The following is an 18611-nucleotide window of genomic DNA, read 5'->3' as shown; positions in this document are numbered from 1 at the left end:
ATCAAAAACAGCTCTGAGTCCGGAGGAGGACGGATGGAGGACAAATAAAAAAGAGGTAAATCTGGTGAAAGATAATAAGCAGAATAAAAGAGTCTGGCAAAAAACATGATCATTATTCAACATAGATCTTTTTCAAGATGGTAAATTATGCATTTAACCGCTTTTAGTAAAAGGAAACAGCAATAAAATCTATGACACCAAGAATATTTATACTTATAGCACTTTTTAAAATATTTTTTTTGGTAGTGTTTCATCAATAATTTACTTATTACGGATTAGGGCCAGTGGGAAAAAAAAAGGTAACAGATTTTTAATTTTTATTTCAGTTTAATATGGGAAAAAAGTCAGAATTCTGACTTTAATCTGAGAATTCTGACAGATAACAAACATGTTAGCATCAAGCCATAGCCATGTCTGTTTTAGAGACTAGCTCTCTTGTTTTAATGACCTTCTGCTCCTCCATTAATGAGGGGACCCCTCGGGCACGTAAAAAGTTGCCTAATTCCGTCATTTTCCACCAATGTGTCACTGGCCACCTCAAACAGCTCACATCTTTGTCAGTGAAGCTGAGTGCTCCACATCTCTGCCTTCATGGTGCCCATCTACATTAAGATCCAAAATTCTGAGATTAAAGTCAGAATTCTGAGAAAAAAGTCAGAATTCTGAGAAAAAAAAGTCAAAAGTCTGAGATTAATGTCAGAATTCTGACTTTTCCCCATACTAAACTGAAATAAAATTTAAAAATCAGTTAACCTTTTTTTTCAGTGGCCCTAATCCTCTTCAGTAATAATTGTAGCTTTCTTGTATAGAATAACATTTGTAGCAAAGAGGTCCCTGAGACCAACTATTGGTTGGTTTTCCTGATATCCGCCACTTGGGTTATGTTTCACTGGTACATCCCGTGTGGGGCCTTATGGTCTTATGAAGGAACCTTCAGCACCTCATCTTCTGTTCCTCATTGTCTGAGACCATTACTTAGCAGATCGTCTGATGGAGCGTTGTCCTTGATGTACTGATGGATCTTGTATTTTTATATCCTGGATAGGGGCTCTCACTCTCACTAGTCCTCGGCCTCCTTCCTTTTGGCTAGTGTACAGCGTCAGGGTGCTTGATTTGGTGTGGTACCCTCCGTGCATGTATATATTCAATTCAATTCAGTTTATTTATATAGCGCCAAATTCACAACACATGTCATCTCAAGGCACTTTCCAGTTCACCAGATCATCCAGTCAGATTGATTCAAAGTTTTCTATCTAAGGAAAACCAGCTGACTGCATCGACTCATTGACTCTTCAGCAATCCCCCACACTAAGCATGCTTGTAGCGACAGTGGAGAGGAAAAACTCCCTTTGAACAGGAAGAAACCTCCAGCAGAACCAGGCTCAGTGTGAGCGGCCATCTGCTGAGGCCCACTGGGGTTCAAGGAGACAGAAGCAGAGACACAAAAAGCAGCTGTAAAAGGCGGCCTCGTCCAGGAAACACACAGCCAGGCAGATGAGCTCCAAGGCAGCTCCTATGTCAGAGGATGAAGAGAGCACATCCAGTTAGTCACGGTCAGAGAAACAGGACTACACTGGAAAACAGGCCAAGCTCCAACATCTATAAACAAGGGTGTTGATGGCAGCAGCACAGCTGATATTTCTCTCCAGGATGGAGTCACAGCCAAACAGGAACAGACCAGATGAAGCTACTATGAGAAAAAGCAGAGAGAGCAGAACGTTAGAGATATATAAAAAAAAAATATATGTATATATATATATGTCACTTAATGTATAGAGACATAAATAATTGCACATGCAGAATTTCAGCTAGATCAAACAACTGGAAGTGGACGGAGCATTACTTATTGAAAGATTTGTAACCGGAAAAATAGTGCTTCTTCACAAGGGGGGATTTACCATTTGGCAATAGTAGGTAGGGCCCCAAGTTCCTGGGGGCCCCATAAAACTCTGTTTACATGTAGGCTATAGTTAATACAACTATTCCTTATTTGTGCACATTAATTATGTTTTTGATAAAAATCCTTTGGCTAAAATGCATCAGAACGCTGATAATATTAAGTGTCTCAGCCCCCCCCTTCAGTGTCCACCATACTGGATCAGTCCATTTGCTGCACATGTTCAGAAAGGTCCAAACAGACAGCAGCAAACCATTTGAAATCAAACCATGCAAAGAGCAGTGTTGCCAACTTAGCGCTTTAGTCGCTATATTTAGCCACTTTTCAGACCCCTCTAGCACTTTGATTTCTAAAAAGCTCCTAGCGCCAAATCTAGAGACTTTTTTCTGCTACTGGAGACTTTGGAGACAACATCTAAAAGCAGCGAACTCTGCTCTCCAGAGCGAGTAGATTGGTAACCCCGCCTCCTGCTCTCCTCTATCTTGTCTGCTGTCATGATTCATGCAGCTATTATTTCATCCAAATGAAAAATGGAGAACAGATAAGCAGATCATGGCTTGTCTACAGTGAAAAGAAGGACTGGGTTATTTACTTTGGCCTTTTTGGAAACACAGGAAGGAGCAATCAGCTAAGTGAGCTTAGTGCTTGGAAAAAATCTTTCATTCCTTTAGAGACAGCATGAAAAGTCAGCTGAGTACAAAACATAGAGAGGAAAACAAGAAGAAAAGGGACAAGAAGAGAGGGACACAACCTAGAACAGATAATGGATGTCTATTCTATTAACATTTCTCTATCTGGATAATGGATCTGTTTGATGTGTTGTCTGAATTGAGTAACCTGACTCCTCCAGATGGATTTGCTCCGCATATCCATCTGGAAACCTTCCGTTGAAGTAATTTTGGGAAGGGGCGAAAATACTGGTTAGCTGATTGGCCAAGTTGGTGATAGACGGGCCAAATAAACCAATCAGATCAACGAAGCATATGACGTACTAAGAGAGCGACGACGAAGAGGAGCCAATTGATAGATCAAACTCTTGCTGAAACCAGTCGGGAGAAGAGCAAACACATCTTTTCCTCTGATAAAGCCTCCAGAGCAGTGTTTTGCTCTTCTTTCAGTGAAGAAATACTCTGTAATTCCCATAAAACTTGCTCGATAGCCACGCTAACGCTAGTTTCATCGGCTGCGTCACACCTCGCCTCAAAGCCAACGCTGATTGGACGTTCGTTTGGCGAACGGCTCCAAATTTTCTTCTTTTTTTTTTTTTTTACAGTGTCCTGTCTGGCGATGTGGCAATAAGAATAATTGTCTTGATGCCAAACAGAGCCCAACAGATTTTACTTTCACAAGTGTAGCAGTACAGCAATTACCATACCGCTCCACTTGTTTCATGCATATAAATTGCTTTATTATAATTATGCAGGGAGTTTTACAGTTTATATGGACACTGCAATGTAAATAGAGCAGAAAAACAGAAGAAGAAAAAGGAAAAAAGAAAAAAAAGAAAGAAGAGATAGAAAGGAGACTCCAAATTTTCTTCAACGGAGAGTCTCCAGACTGATTAGCTCGTGAAACCTTGAAAGGTCGCGAGATCAGGATGGTCTCAAGAGGCTACCTGTTTTTGCCTGGGGCCCCAAACTTCCTAAATCCGCCCCTGCTTCTTGAAAATAACATTAGCATAAAAAATGCAGTGGTTGTTTTTCATGGTTGTGCAGCAGAGAGTGAGAAATGCTGCGTGTTTCTGCGTGTTTTTCATCTTCATCTGCGCAGACAGGCTGCGGTCATAAGATGAGGAACAGGGCCGAGGGAGGGAGGGGGGAGCCTCTCTGAGCGGGACATCCAGTCCGGGCGGAGACTCAGCAGAGGAGAGCCGCTCCTCATACCGGACACAGACTCACACACGGTAAGTTTGACTGAACTGTCCGATCTTTAACCTTCCAGCCTTTATTACATTAAACTATAATCTGCTTCATGTTTTCCTCAGCGGTAAATAAAACAGATCGCACCGTTTTTACGCTCTTTGCATGTCAACATCTAACCCACTATGGAAGATATGTAAAATAAAATTCTTCCCAAAACTTATTTTTATAAGATATTTGCCTCTAAAATCTATTTTTTAAATCAAAATGTGTCATAAAGCTTTTTTAAAGATGTCTGCATTGATGCGGTTATTATAGATTACATGAATTTTCAGTTTATGGTGACAGTCTGGCTGTTTTCCAACTTACTGAGCTGTTGTTATGAGTAACATCATGTCATTAATTAATTAATTAATTATCTCTACTGGCTGTTTTTTTTCCTACATCTGCTCTGATCAGTCTGATACGGAAGAGGATTAGTGCCACTGAAAAAAAGATTCTGAGAAAAAAGGCAGAATTCTGTCTTTTTTTCTCAGAATTCTGACTTTAATCTCAGAAATCTGAGAAAAAAGTCAGAATTCTGTCTTTTTTCTCAGAATTCTGACTTTAATCTCAGAATTCTGACCTTTTCTCAGAATTCTAAGATTAAAGTCGGAATTCTGACTTTTTTCTCATGTTAAACTGAAATAAAATTTAAAAATCAGTTAACTTTTATTTTTTTCAGTGGCCCTAATCCTCTTCCGTAGTCTGAGCTGCTTAGATCCTAATAACTCTGACCCCTTCCCCCCCATTCCCATTATTTTCTGTCCTCTGATGCCTTTTTCTGAGTTAATAGCTTTATTTTGCATGATTTATTGTGTGTTTTAAATGTTATAGTAATTCTGCAAGAAAAAAAGCCCAAATTTTTTTTTAGATTAAATTGGAATCCCCTGAAAAGTTGGAGAAGATTCTCAGTCATTTAGCTCATAGTCATTCCATAGAAATTAAAAAAACAACCCACTGGACTTTATTTTAAAGTTTGAAGACGTTTCTCTTCCCATCCAGGAAGCTTTTTTAATAAAAAATGTCAGAAATAGTGTTGAGTTTTACTGTAAACTGTTTTTGTTTTCAAAATAAAAACCAGGCTTTGTTGGGCTGCTGTAGAAAACCTGGAAGTAAACAATATTCCTGAAATGTTGGATTAAAAATCTTCCTGGATGGAAAAGAAACGTCTTCAAACTTGGAAACCAAATCCAGTGGATTGTTTTTTATTTTCTTTTTTTGGAATCCCCTGATAAAACGTAAAAGAGACCCAGAAATTGGTATACATTTTTTCAGTGCATGTCTTTTCCTACAGTATAATAATCTGACCTAAATCCACCTGCTAATGGATCAAAATGTCTTCAGCCCCATGAATCTTTGACACAGAAAAGCATCTAGATTCCTGAAAGGCTTTTTAATTGAACTGTCGATTTGACAGTTCAATTAAAATCAACTCATAAAAGCAAAAGAAACCAGACAGTTCACATAATTTAGGCCTTTTATTTGTATTTTTTGGTGTAAAATAAGTTATTTGTGGAAAACTAATGAAGTACAGGGAAAAAAAAAAGTTACTAATCCTGACAACAGAAGATAAAGTTTGGCATTTAAAGTGATTTGTGAAGCTGAGCAGACAGTTTGCAGTCAAACATCGCCGATTGTTGACGGTGATCTAAGCTTTTCAGATGATTATTGTTATTCTCATCTCACCTTAGCAATCTCCTGATGTGAAATCAAGCCAAAAGAAAACGATGATGACATGTGACTCTGGTACAGACTGCACTGCTTTAAGAAGCAGGTTTGGATTACAGGCCAAGGTAGCAATCACCCGTTTAACTTTGAGACCAGGGATAAAGAGCTGCTCATACGGGAGGCAATGCACTCAAAGGTTTTACATCCAAATGGGATTTCTGCTTAAACTGCTGTAACATTTCTGCCAAATCCTGTTATGCGACATAATTGTAAAAAGTTTGAGTGCTTTGCCTTTATTGGGTTCTTTTTCATTTTGGTTTGATTTTTCTTGAATGTTACATCAGCTCCTCTGGGCTCTTTTCTGCTATCTTCAAGCTTTATTTCTCAGCTGATTTTCATTCAGGCTCGTTTTTCCTGTTTTATCATCCCCAGTAACCCTTATTGTGCCTTCAGATGAACATTTCACCACCTTTACACTCAACCCTGCTCTCCTTCCTCTTAGTTTAAGTCCCTGACAGCTAGGGATGTACGATATTGGGATTTTGGCCGATATCCGATATGCCGATATTTTAAAACTCATGTCGCCGATAACCGATATCGATACCGATGTTAAAGCTGGACAAAAATAAGTAGTCATTGAAAATAGCAGTTTTGTTATCCATTTCTGACACTTTGAAAAATAATATACTCAAATATATTTTCATATGCTGATATCAAATAGATTTTTAAAAACGCGGTATCGATCTATTTTACTTTCAAAATCTCGTGAAATTTCATCGTTCTGTTATAAACTCTCGTGATACTTTGCAAATTCTTGTGAGATTTTGTTAGTAAAATAGATCGATACCGCGTCAATATATCAACATATAAAAATATGGCAACATTTGGTGAATTTTCGGGGGATTTCGTAGCATAACGATGACATATAGCAATATTTCATTAGTAAAAGAGATTGATATGGTGTTTTTAAATGGCAATATATCAGCATATGAAGATATTGGGATATTTTAATGGATCAATATTTTTTCCCTCGTCTTTAGAAGTTTTTAAGTCTGTAAAAAAGAAGTTTTTGAGGAAGAAGAAGAAGTAGTATTTTATTTTTTTTTTAGACTTTAGAAACTCAGAAGCTGATCAAATATCGGGTTAAATATCGGTGGGGTGGCCGATGTCCGATATTCAGTTTTAAGGCTGATACCGATAGGGGGCCGATTATATCGTGCATCCCTACTGTCAGCATTAGCAATTTTTTTTTTTACTCAAGATATTTTTTATTGAGTTTTACATAAACAAAAAGCAGAGCACAGTTATAAGATGTTGCAAGGTAGGCTTATAGAAGTCAATTGAACAAGTTGCTCATACAAGTTTGTTAAAGTAAAGGAAATATAAGCTTCACAAATAGAGAAAGTAGCATGAACACTACGATAGAACAAGTCAAGTAGTGAAGCACAAAAATATAATACAATAAAACAAACAAAATAACCCCTTCCCCATCACCCAAACCGTTACTGCCAAAACTATATGATCACTCCACAACATTCAGGACCCGCCTAAGATGGAATCAGTGCAGTTTAGCATGTCTGAGCAATTAAAGAGCTGGAAATGCTTTCAAGAAATGGCCCCACAAATTTTCAAATGTATCAAGAGACTGTTTAAGTGAGTACCTGATCTTTTCGAGTTTTAGACAAGACATAATATCTTGCAGCCACTGTGAATGAGATGGTGGGGAGGCATCTTTCCATCTGAGTAAGATTGCACGACGTGCCAAAAGTAAAGCAAAGGCTATAGAATATTTTCTAGTAGCACATGAAATAGCTCCACCCTCAAGGACCCCAAATAGGGCAGCATTAGCATTTTAATGTATTTTAATAAACAGGTGTCTAGCTGAAAACAAAGTGGGGCTTAACTATGAATTACAAGGACAAGCATAAAGAATCTGATATTTTTACAAATAGAAATCTGAAAAATGTAGTTAGTGCTTCTTTTATCTGATTCTATCAGGTACATTTAAATAAAATCTGAAGCATCTAGCTTCTAAGGTTGTCTAATTTGTAAATATTGATCGTATATCAGGCCTCAGATGAGAAGAAGGCAGGTAAAAGAAAACAAAGCAGACAGGTTAGGGATAGGGATGCAGGATATAATCGGCCCCCTATCGGTATCGGCCTTAAAACTGAATATCGGACATCGGCCACCCCACCGATATTTAACCCGATATTTGATCAGCTTCTGAGTTTCTAAAGTCTAAAAAAATAAAATAATAATAATACTTCTTCTTCTTCCTCAAAAACGTCTTTTTTACAGACTTAAAAACTTCTAAAGACGAGGGAAAAAATATTGATCCATTGAAATATCCCAATATCTTCATATGCTGATATATTGCCATTTAAAAACACCATATCAATCTCTTTTACTAATGAAATATTGCTATATGTCATCGTTATGCTACGAAATCCCCCGAAAATTCACCAAATGTTGCCATATTTTTATATGTTGATATATTGACGCGGTATCGATCTATTTTACTAACAAAATCTCACAAGAATTTGCAAAATTTTGAAAGTAAAATAGATCGATACCGCGTTTTTAAAAATCTATTTGATATCAGCATATGAAAATACATTTGAGTATATTATTTTTCAAACTGTCAGAAATGGATAACAAAACTGCTATTTTCAATGACTACTTATTTTTGTCCAGCTTTAACATCGGTATCGATATCGGTTATCGGCTACATGAGTTTTAAAATATCGGCATATCGGATATCGGCCAAAATCCCAATATCGCGCATCACTAGTTAGGGAGGAACAAAATGAAGAAGTTTAAAGCAGTTGGGAAAGAAAACATGCTGAGCTTTAAATGTCAGCTGCAAACCTATAGAACCACCCGTGTGACTAAAGATCAGTAATCAGAGAAGGAGCCTGTAACTCTTGTAACTAACAACCTAAACACAGTAGAGGTTGCATCATGCTGAGGGATTATTTTTCAGGATAGAGGAGCTCTATAGAACTGATGAAATGATTGTTGGGGATTACAGGTGGAGCGTGAAAGAAAAGTTGTTGGATGCTGCATACGTCTGAAGATTTGGGTCGAGATTTTCCTTCTAACTGGAAAACAATCCTACACCTTATTTTTTCTGCAGGCTTTATGCATTTCAGCTTTATTTTATGTTTTTTTCTTTCTGCCTTTTGCTTTAAAGTACTGGATATATTTCCTGATCATTTTCCCTCCTGCCTGCTTCATGCTGCTTTTAGGTTTTTCCTTTTCAACGTTGTGCAGGACGAGGCTCTTTAAATGACACTATATTGTTCACAGCACAACGCCTCCTCTGTTGGAGTGTTTCTGCCTCATAGTGGTGCATTTGTGGGCAAACATTTTCCCAAAGCGTTATCCCATGAAGTGGATGACGACACCTCGGTGTCCCCGGCCAGTCGTAGTCGTCATACGGCCGGTTCATCTGGAGCTCTACAATAGTGTCCTTGGTTCGCACACAGAGGGTGGCTGTTTTCATTGCACAGCAATATCAGGGCTTCAGTCTTTCTGTTGGCCGGGTGCAGCTGGAGCAGATCTCCCAGCATGTCTGCTTCGGCGCACCGCGGGCCTCTGACACTACTCCACTGTTGTGTAAACAGCTTGCTTAGCTGTACCAGCCTGATGCATCAGTTTTCAAACCACTCTCCCATGCAATGCCAGCCTCTGCCTCACATGCACGCTTGTATTATCCCAACAGGTTATCTGTGAGTCCATCTGAGACAGCAGCAGGATGGAGTCCTACAGACTCAGCGGCTCTCCAGACGTCCAGATGCAGAGAGGCTATGTGCTACAGCACAGTCCTAGAGCCAGCAGCCAAGAGAACCTGTTTGGGGTGAGAGTTCAGGTGCAGGGCATCAAAGGTCAGCCTTATGTGGTTCTAAACACTGCTGGTCAGGAGAGCCACAAGGATGTATCTGTCATAACTCACCAGGCGGGTTACAAACCAGGCACAGTTAGGAGGTCTGTGGAGGAGCCACAGAGGAGGCCAAACTCCTCTGGGTGTCATTATCAGAGACACTCTGAGATCTTCAGGCCATATGAGCCGGAATACGATAACCATAACCCCCCCAGATCTGGCCACACCTCCCTGTCCACTGAGACGGCACAGACTGCCAAACCCAGGATCCCTCTGCCTGCCGAGGGCCCCACCGAAGACCCAGCTGAGTTCAACCACATGCCAGAAGGACACAGCGCCCCACTGTCCCCAAAGTCAGTGGACACCGACTCCATCATGTCTGTGGGCAGGCTAATCAGCCAGTTCAACAGCAGCCTGCAGAGGGGGAGAGGGCCGAGGAACAGAGTGGACCCAGAGGCCTGTCGACGGTCCCGCAGCGTGGAAAGCAGTCGAACCTTGAGTGCTTCCTCATCGCCTTTATCCAGCAGAGCTTCTTCCCTAAAGGGATCCAGAGGGGAAACCCCAGCTGGTATTTACCCCCCCGGATCCGCCAGGGCTCGGCTCCTTGGTGGAGAATCTGCTCGGGCAAACAGAGAGGAGAGCAAGATCAGCAAAGGACAACAAGGGACAGAGACCGTAACGCTGTCCAACAGGACAGAGAAACCAACTGTCTCCAGGCCAACGACAGAGCAAACATCTGATGAAAGAGACACACAGGTAAGGAGTTTGTCCAGGAACAGAATAGTTCTTTAAAAGTTAGTATTTATTGGCTGTATGTTCTCTAACCAGGTTACTCCTGATCTTCTGAAAGGACAGCAAGAGCTCTCAGCAGATCCACCAGAAGAAGCAACAAAGCAAATACTCTTCACTTGTCTGAAGAACGGGTGAGTGCAGCCAGGTTTCCATGAGTAGAACTGATCAGACGACATTTCATCTCGTTTTTTAGGTTCTTCAGTCGCTTTGACTACAGAGAAAGACGAGGTCGGATCAATGCTGTCTCATTTTATTACAACATGGAGGTTTTAGATGACAATAAAGTTTGTCTGAGTCTAAGAGAAACAAAGTAGAAACAGGGAAACTTACAGAACTCTGACGATGTAGCTATTGAAATATTTTACATTTTGTTACGTTACAATCTGCACAGCGCTTTAAAGGGACAAAGCCAACATGTTTTCAATCTAATTTCAACTCAGTTTATTTCTATAGCGCCAATTCACAACACATTAGTACGGAAGAGGATTAGGGCCACAAAAAAAAAAAAAAAAAGTTACTGATTTTTGAATTTTATTTCAGTTTAACAAAGGAAAAAAGTCAGAATTCTGAGAAAAAAGTCAGAATTCAGAGAAAAAAGTCAGAATTCTGAGATTAAAGTCAGAATTCTGACTTTTTTCTCAGAATTCAGACTTTTTTTATTGTCAGAATTCAGAGAAAAAAGTCAGAATTCTGAGATTAAAGTCAGAATTCTGACTTTTTTCTCAGAATTCTGACTTTTTTTATTGTCAGAATTCAGAGAAAAAAGTCAGAATTCTGAGAAAAAAGTCGGAATTCTGAGATTAAAGTCAGAATTATGAGAAAAAAGTCAGAATTCTGACTTTTTTCTCAGAATTCTGACTGAATTCTGAGAATAAAAAAAGTCAGAATTCTGAGAAAAAAGTCAGAATTCTGAAATTAAAGTCAGAATTCTGAGATTAAAGTCAGAATTCTGAGATTAAAGTCAGAATTCTGACTTTTTTTATTGTCAGAATTCAGTCAGAATTCTGAGAAAAAAATCAGAATTCCGAGAAAAAAGTCAGAATTCTGAAATTAAAGTCAGAATTCTGACTTTTTTCTCAGAATTCTGACTTTTTTTATTGTCAGAATTCAGTCAGAATTCTGAGAATTTTCCCATACTAAACTGAAATAAAATGTAAACATCAGTTAACTTTTTTTTTTTTTCCCACTGGCACTAATCCTCTTCCGTACTTTCCTGCCAGCTAGTTCACATGGAATATAAAGGTAGAGTATTTAAGGTGAAACAAGGCATAGCTTGCTAGTCCTGAGCGTCAGCTTTGTATTTGCTGTGGGAAATAAAGGAAGCTTGTATAGCTGGCCTGTCATTGTTTCTGGTAGGTTGTTGGTGGTGGTTTATCTTCAATCTGGAACAGAAATGAATAAAATGTCATGATAGATAAAAAGCATAACAGGAATTCTAAGTGTATAAGTAGCATATAGGTCTTTTTTTTTCCCTATTTTTTGCCTATTTCCTGTTTGGTTCCTTACCGGGTTGTTTGTCTGACCGCCATTGTGGAAAGCGACTAGGGTTGGGAATTGAAAAGATTTTCACGATTCCGATTCCCTTTTCGATTCTATGAAACGATTCGATTCTTTATCGATTCTTTTTTCGATTCCAATTTGGGGGAAAAAGGAGAACAAACAGTTTGATTATCAGAATCAACTTTGTTTACTTAACTATTGCACAATCTTACAAACTCAACAAGATCAAGATGTCCACAGGAAATGTGAAACTGGAGTAACATCTGTGTTTAAATGAAAAATAAATATACAAGAACAAACTTAATAACCAACCATGTCTAATAACAAATGATGGGATAATAACCTATTTTAAATAACAAAAAATACTAATTATAAAACAGTAGTAGGGAAAATTAACAGTTATTTTGCAGAAAGATGAGCATATCTGCTTTTTCTGGAAGGATGCAGGATCTTTCAGGGCTTATGGTGTCTCCAGCCGTGGAGAACACCCTCTCAGATGGGGTGGAGGAAGCCTGCACACAGAGGTAGTTTTCAGCCAGTCAGATAGCAAGGGCAGCACATCTTGCTTGTTCCACCACCACAGTGTGGCGCTATCCCCGCAGGGGATGGAGGGCAAGCTTTTATAGAGCTGGATTTCCTGATCTACCCTCTGGGCTAAGGAAAGACGGGGCTTTGATTCACAAAGTGACCGCAGCTCGTTGTCTTCTTCCTCGAATAGTTCTTCCAACTTGCGTAACTTGCGTAACTTACGTAACTTACGTAAAAAACGTGACGTAAGTCGTGCTCCCCAGAGCCGGCGCTCTAGGCTCTGGTGCTGCGGGAATCGAAAAAAGAATCGTTCAGTGAGCTGCCAAACGATGCCATGGAATCGGAAAATACGGAACCGGTTCTTAACAGGAACCGGTTTTCGATTCCCATCCCTAAAAGCGACTCGTGAAGTTGGACCAGCTAGAAGAGCGAGGTGCGCGAAAACGCTTGGACCCTTTTTCCACCTGGATCCCCGCTCTTTTTGGCCCTCACGTCCCTCCGTATCTAGACCCACAGCTAGTTCCTGATTGTCCCTCTTGCTATGTGGAGTGGAATAACAGCGCAGACCACGCTTCAATATTGGGCATAAATCAAAAATATCTGCGACAAGCTCACTGCGACACACTGCTGCAGGCCTTTAGCATGCTTTTAGTAACAGTGGAGAGGAAAAACTCCCTTTTAACAGGGTTCAAGGAGACAGAAGCAGAGATAGAAAAGGCAACTGTTAAAGGCGGCCCTGTCCAGGAAACGCACGGCCAGGCAGACGAGCTCCGAACCAGCTCCCATGTTTTCCACTATTATGCACTGTGTTGGTCTGTCACATAAAAACACATAAAAAAAGGACATTTTTCTAGTCTGTTAAAATAGCTTTGCAAGGAACTGTAGACGTGTTTGTTCAAATGCACTAAAATACACACAACACCACCTCTAAAGTACACTAGATGACAAGGTTAACCTTTTTGTTTTACGGGTAAAAAAAAAAAAAACTGGTGTGTGGGAGGATTTCACGGGAATTTAAGTCAAACTGGTTTTAGAGACGCCTGACTTTGTTTGGCCAACAGCACTAAGAAATTAGACTCTGGATGTTTTATGAAAATATTATCGTCAAGAAGAAATGACAGTCCCACAGTCTGGTGGAAGAAACCTTTATGTGATAGAAGGCAGAGGAAGAGGTGTCATGGTAGGGGCCTGCTTCTGGGCTGAAATCATTTCCTGCTGCTGGTGGAACAACAAGTTCATGAGAGTTCAGGTAATATTTATACAACAACCAAACCGGAAAACCAGAAAATGGCCCTGCGGGTCCATTTTCGTGGTTCAGTCAAATTCAGGTGCTGAACTATGTGGTCGATATTGCTCTGTTCTTCCTGGAGATATTCCAGAAGAAGAAGATTCTGTTGTAAGCCCGACAGCAGGGTGAGTAGCATGAGCAGCAACCATTCAACACAGGACGGCGCCATTGTTGTTGTGATACTGTGTCGCGCATGCGTGTTTAGATGCCATGCTATGACGCATGCGTGTAAGAAAAAAAAATGCGGTTAGAGCTTAAAGATGGAAACGCGAAAACGGCGTTTCAGAATCTTCCCACTCTGAAGGTGAACTATTTGAAAACAGACAAAGCCAGTGCTTGGTCCAGGGACATTTCTTTAGCCTAATGCCGAACTTCCTTCTGACTTCATTTTTAAACGCCTCCTAGAAACTAACAGCTAGTTTCTCCTTATTTTTTCAGTTTGCCAGCATGTAGAGCCGGTTTTGACCAAATAAATCATCCAGATATGATCAAGTTGAATTATCCAACATCAAAGGATTAATTAAATGTCATAAAAATCTCTCTAAGCCGAATGGATCCGCTCTCATCCAGTGTTCAGAGATAATAATTACTGCATGGATGCGTCACATTACAGGCTGACTCAGAGATTCACCACTTTCCTACAAAATAAATGTTATTTTTGGAAGCTTTCCAAACTCTGTTTTGCTAGTTTTTCTTTTTTCAAACTGACCTTTCAACTCGTATTCTAACAGGTATTTTATAGGAGTTTTGGAAAGTTTTTTTATGGCAGCGTTTAGTGATGAGTTAGAGTTTTTAGAGCTACGTTTCTGCAGGAATCTGACTGCTGTTCCAGCTGTGTGAACTCAGACTTCCAGTAGTCAGGAATTCAAAGCATGAACATGTTTTCACTGATAAAATAACTGCTTCGCCTGGAAGGTTCAGAAACATCCACCGATACTTTCCTCCTTTCCAATGTGGAAAATATGTTCAAGCAGAACTCCTTGCTTCTCTGAATCAGGCAGATGATCTTTTAAACAACTCTAAAATAAAAAGGTCTCTAATCCTGCTGGGTTTCAGAACCACAGGTGGAAAGAGTAATTGAGTAAAAGTATCATTACTTTGCCTAAATCCTACTCAGAGTAAAAAGTAAAATTACCAATCTCAAAATTTACTCAAGTAAAAGTACAAAATTACTTCATTTAAAATGTAATTTGAGTAAAAGTTACTTAGTTACTTTGAGTTATTTAATGCAAAAAAAGGATGAGTCATGAATGGAATTGAGCACAAGGTGTTTTAATCGATTTCAAGGTGTATTTCAGTGGAAATCCACACTGCAGAAGATCAGCTGGGCTCGTATACGTGAGTAAAAGTAAAAATTACATATTTCAAAAACTACTCAGAAAATTAAGAAAAGTACTCAATTACAGTAACTTGAGTAAATGTAATTTGTTACTTTCCACTAGGGATGCACGATATAATCGGCCCCCTATCGGTATCGGCCTTAAAACTGAATATCGGACATCGGCCACCCCACCGATATTTAATCCGATATTTGATCAGCTTCTGAGTTTCTAAAGTCTAAAATAAAAAATAAAAATACTACTTCTTCTTCTTCCTCAAAAACTTCTTTTTTACAGACTTAAAAACTTCTAAAGACGAGGGAAAAAATATTGATACATTAAAATATCACAATATCTTCATATGCTGATATATTGCCATTTAAAAACACCATATCAATCTCTTTTACTAATGAAATATTGCTATATGTCATCGTTATGCTACGAAATCCCCCGAAAATTCACGAAATTTTGCCATATTTTTATATGTTGGTATATTGACGCGGCATCGATCTATTTTACTAACAAAATCTCACAAGAATTTGCAAAATATCACGAGAGTTTGTAACAGAACGATGAAATTTCACGAGATTCTGAAAGTAAAATAGATCGATACCGCGTTTTTAAAAATCTATTTGATATCAGCATATGAAAATATATTTGAGTATATTGTTTTTCAAAGTGTCAGAAATGGATAACAAAACTGCTATTTTCAATGACTACTTATTTTTGTCCAGCTTTAACATCGGTATCGATATCGGTTATAGGCTACATGAGTTTTAAAATATCTGATATCGGCCAAAATCCCAATATCCTGCATCCCTACTTTCCACCCCTGTTCAGAACTATGCAACCTGTTGTTTCAGGACCACAGACGATGACCCCACAACCCAAAGGAAAGTCAAACTGCTGCTCGACAACATCAGAAAGCTCAAATGGAAAACTGTGGAGGGTGTGGAGGAGGAGGAGAAAGTGAGTTGTTTACTGATCTGCAGGATTTATGTCACTTTTCACGCTGTTTATTACATTTTTCTCTTTTTCGTTATTCTGTAGGCGTCTGCAGCGGGAATAAAGGTACTGCAGGAGAAACGGGCGACTCTGGAGAAACAAGTGTCTCATCTGAAGCAAAAACTAGACATTGAGATCAAGGTACAGCATCATTCGCCTTGGTAATGCGTTACTTTGGTTATATTTTCTTAAATGGGATCCTTATTAATGTGTTTGCAGAATGAAATGACTTTAGCCAAGGCATTTGAAAAAGCAAGGACTGAGAAGAAGAAACTTCAGGAGGAGTTGAACAAAAGTCAGACGGAGCTCCAGAAACTGAGAGGAAAACTGGGTGAAATTGAGAGAGACCTTCAGTCCACCAAACAGGAGTAAGGAGCTGAACTTCGACACTCACCAGTGGCGGTTCTAGACCAATAGGGGGCCAGGAGGGGGCCATCCTGTTTTTATGGGAGCACAAAAAAATAAAAAACAGGGAAAGGGATTCAAATAAGTGAAGTGACATTTCTATTCAATTAGGTTTAATTAAAATGTCCTATTAGGTCAATATCATATATATGTAAATATAAAATTACTGTTTTCTATAAAATCTGAATTAGAACTCAAGAAAAACTGATAAATTCAGCTGTAAAAAATTGAGCAATTTGTTTAAAAAAAAAAACATTTAGCAGATGAAAACTTGGATCCTATCTCAATACCACTGAAACCATCACCTTAATGTTTTTAAATAATCAGTAAAACTGAATTTGCAAAGAAAAAAAAAATGAATGTTTATGGTTTATATAATTAAACCAAATTGAAATGAACTGCTTTCAGAGTTAGATGCTAGAGTGAGCAGAGAGAGAGAGAGCGTTTATGTGGGGTTAGATGTAAAAGCAAAGTTTATCTTAAAGCTGCACAAAATATCTAAAATTTATCATTTAATGTATGGCTGAAAACAATTAATCAGAATAATCAATTATTGAAATAATCGTCAAGTAATTAAATAATCGATTCATAGTTAACTGGAGTATAGAGACTCTAAAATGAGTCTGCAGCTGACAGAGTGACCCACATTGAGCACACTGCAAAAAATATAAATCTAGATAAGTAATTTTTTCTTAAAACAAGTGCATTTGTTCTTGAATTGAGGAGGTAAAAGAGACATTTTGCCAATGGAACAAGACAATTTACATTTAAAATAAGAAAACACAATTGCATTGTCTTATTTCAAGTGCAAATTATCTAAATATCTTATTTAAAGAGTAAAATTACTCATTCAATTGGCAAACTATCTCATTTACCTGCTCAAATTAAGGGTGAATACACTTAATTTAAGAAATTTTTACTTATTTCTAGATTGTTTTTGGAGTGCAGCAATTATACCAAAACTGTAAAAAAATAAATAAATAAATATGTAAACATTTAGCATTTAAGATCAAAAAAATCTTTTTCGTCTGTCAATCTGTTCTATTCAGATACGGAAGAGAAAAAAAAAAAAGTTAACTGATTTTTAAATTTAATTTCAGTTTAACATGAGAAAAAGTCAGAATTCAGACATTTTTTCTCAAAATTCTGATTTTTTTCTCATATTATACTGAAATAAAATTAAAAAAAATTCAGTTAACATTCTTTTTAAGTGGCCCCAATCCTCTTCCGTAATTCAGAAGTCCTCAAGTGGAACAATTTTACTTTCACTGGGTTTAATTTAGCAAAAAGTCTGCTTTAAGGAAACTGATCTGATTATAAATCGAAAAAATATTCAACAGATTAATCGATTTGCAAAATAATTGTTAGTTGCAGCCCTAATAAATTGTATGGAAAAATATCGAATTATAAGCTGCCTAACTTTAAATTAACGTTAGATAATTCTGCTTGTAGGCGTTTTGTGCCTCTAATATAAAAGAGGCCTATTTAGGTTTTGTGCAGCTTAACAATGTTTTCTAACCATAAAGTGATGTTAGGTGGGCAAGACAAGAGACGACATGTTTAAAAGCCAAAACAGCAGTTTCACTATCTGACACCATGTTTTGAGAAGAAAGACATAAAAACAAAACATCATTTAGTTTTGCAATATTCACCAATATTGCTGCATATTAAATATTTCTTAATATTGTGTAGAGCTGATTTATTTAAGGATATTAAGATTTAGTAAGAAATGTGATTCATTCTCACCTTGTTACAGAAAATATAAGATCATGGTTCTTGATTTGAATAAAAAATAATAAGCATTATTATGGCATTTAGTATGTTCACAACAAATCATCTCAGGTCACTTTCCAGTTCAACAAGATCATCCAGTCAGATTGATTCAAAGTTTTCTATCTAAGGACTCTTCAGCAATCCCTCACACTAAGCATGCTTGTAGCGACAGTGGGGAGGAAAAACTCCCTTTGAACAGGAAGAAACCTCCAGCAGTTCAACGCTGGAAAAAAAAGGTTCTGCTGGAGGAAAAAATAATATCTGTCAGAAAAACTATAGTCTCTTTTATTTTTTTATTTAATTTTTTATATATATATTTAAAAAAAAATAAATACAAAAATTAATAAAATAAAATAAAAAAAATATATAAAAAGAAAAAAACAACTATGGTCTCAAGAAAAAAAAAACAACCTTTCCTTATGTTTTAAAGTTTTAAATGTTTGTTCTGCCTTTTTTAATAGGGTTGCTTTTACATTTTCATTGTTCCAAAACTGTGATTTGTGATTTATTCTCCTTTCATTCAGCCTCCCTCCCAAAGGGCTAACTCCCAGCCTGCGGTTATGAGCTGAACAGGCTGTGCTCGCAGGGCGTGGCTGTAGCTGGATCTGTGACCGTTTAAAGAAAATATCTCAGAGGAACATTCTTTGGG

General features: G+C 38.1%; 1 protein-coding gene across 3 annotated transcripts in view; it reads left to right on the top strand.

Moving 5' to 3' along the window:
* Positions 1-3721: 3721 nt before the first annotated feature.
* LOC119775047 (cingulin-like protein 1) overlaps positions 3722-18611 on the top strand; it is a 47366-nt gene continuing 32476 nt past the window's right edge. The window contains exons 1-6 of one of the 3 annotated variants that reach the window (XM_038272912.1): positions 3722-3800; positions 9194-10108; positions 10208-10275; positions 15643-15748; positions 15830-15925; positions 16004-16152. In XM_038272912.1, coding sequence (XP_038128840.1) covers positions 9227-10108; positions 10208-10275; positions 15643-15748; positions 15830-15925; positions 16004-16152 — 1301 coding nt within the window. In that variant the 5' untranslated portion in view covers positions 3722-3800; positions 9194-9226. Of the gene's footprint in view, positions 3801-5489; positions 5592-9193; positions 10109-10180; positions 10276-15642; positions 15749-15829; positions 15926-16003; positions 16153-18611 lie in introns of those variants that run through there. The other 2 variants (XM_038272910.1, XM_038272911.1) reach the window with 2 other exon arrangements.

The sequence above is a fragment of the Cyprinodon tularosa genome, unplaced genomic scaffold (genome assembly GCF_016077235.1).
Source record: "Cyprinodon tularosa strain WSP-4 unplaced genomic scaffold, ASM1607723v1 ctg847, whole genome shotgun sequence".
NCBI classification, from domain to species: Eukaryota; Metazoa; Chordata; class Actinopteri; order Cyprinodontiformes; family Cyprinodontidae; genus Cyprinodon; species Cyprinodon tularosa.
The sequence above is the reverse complement of the archived record's forward strand: the minus strand, read 5'-3'. Positions and strand labels throughout refer to the sequence as shown.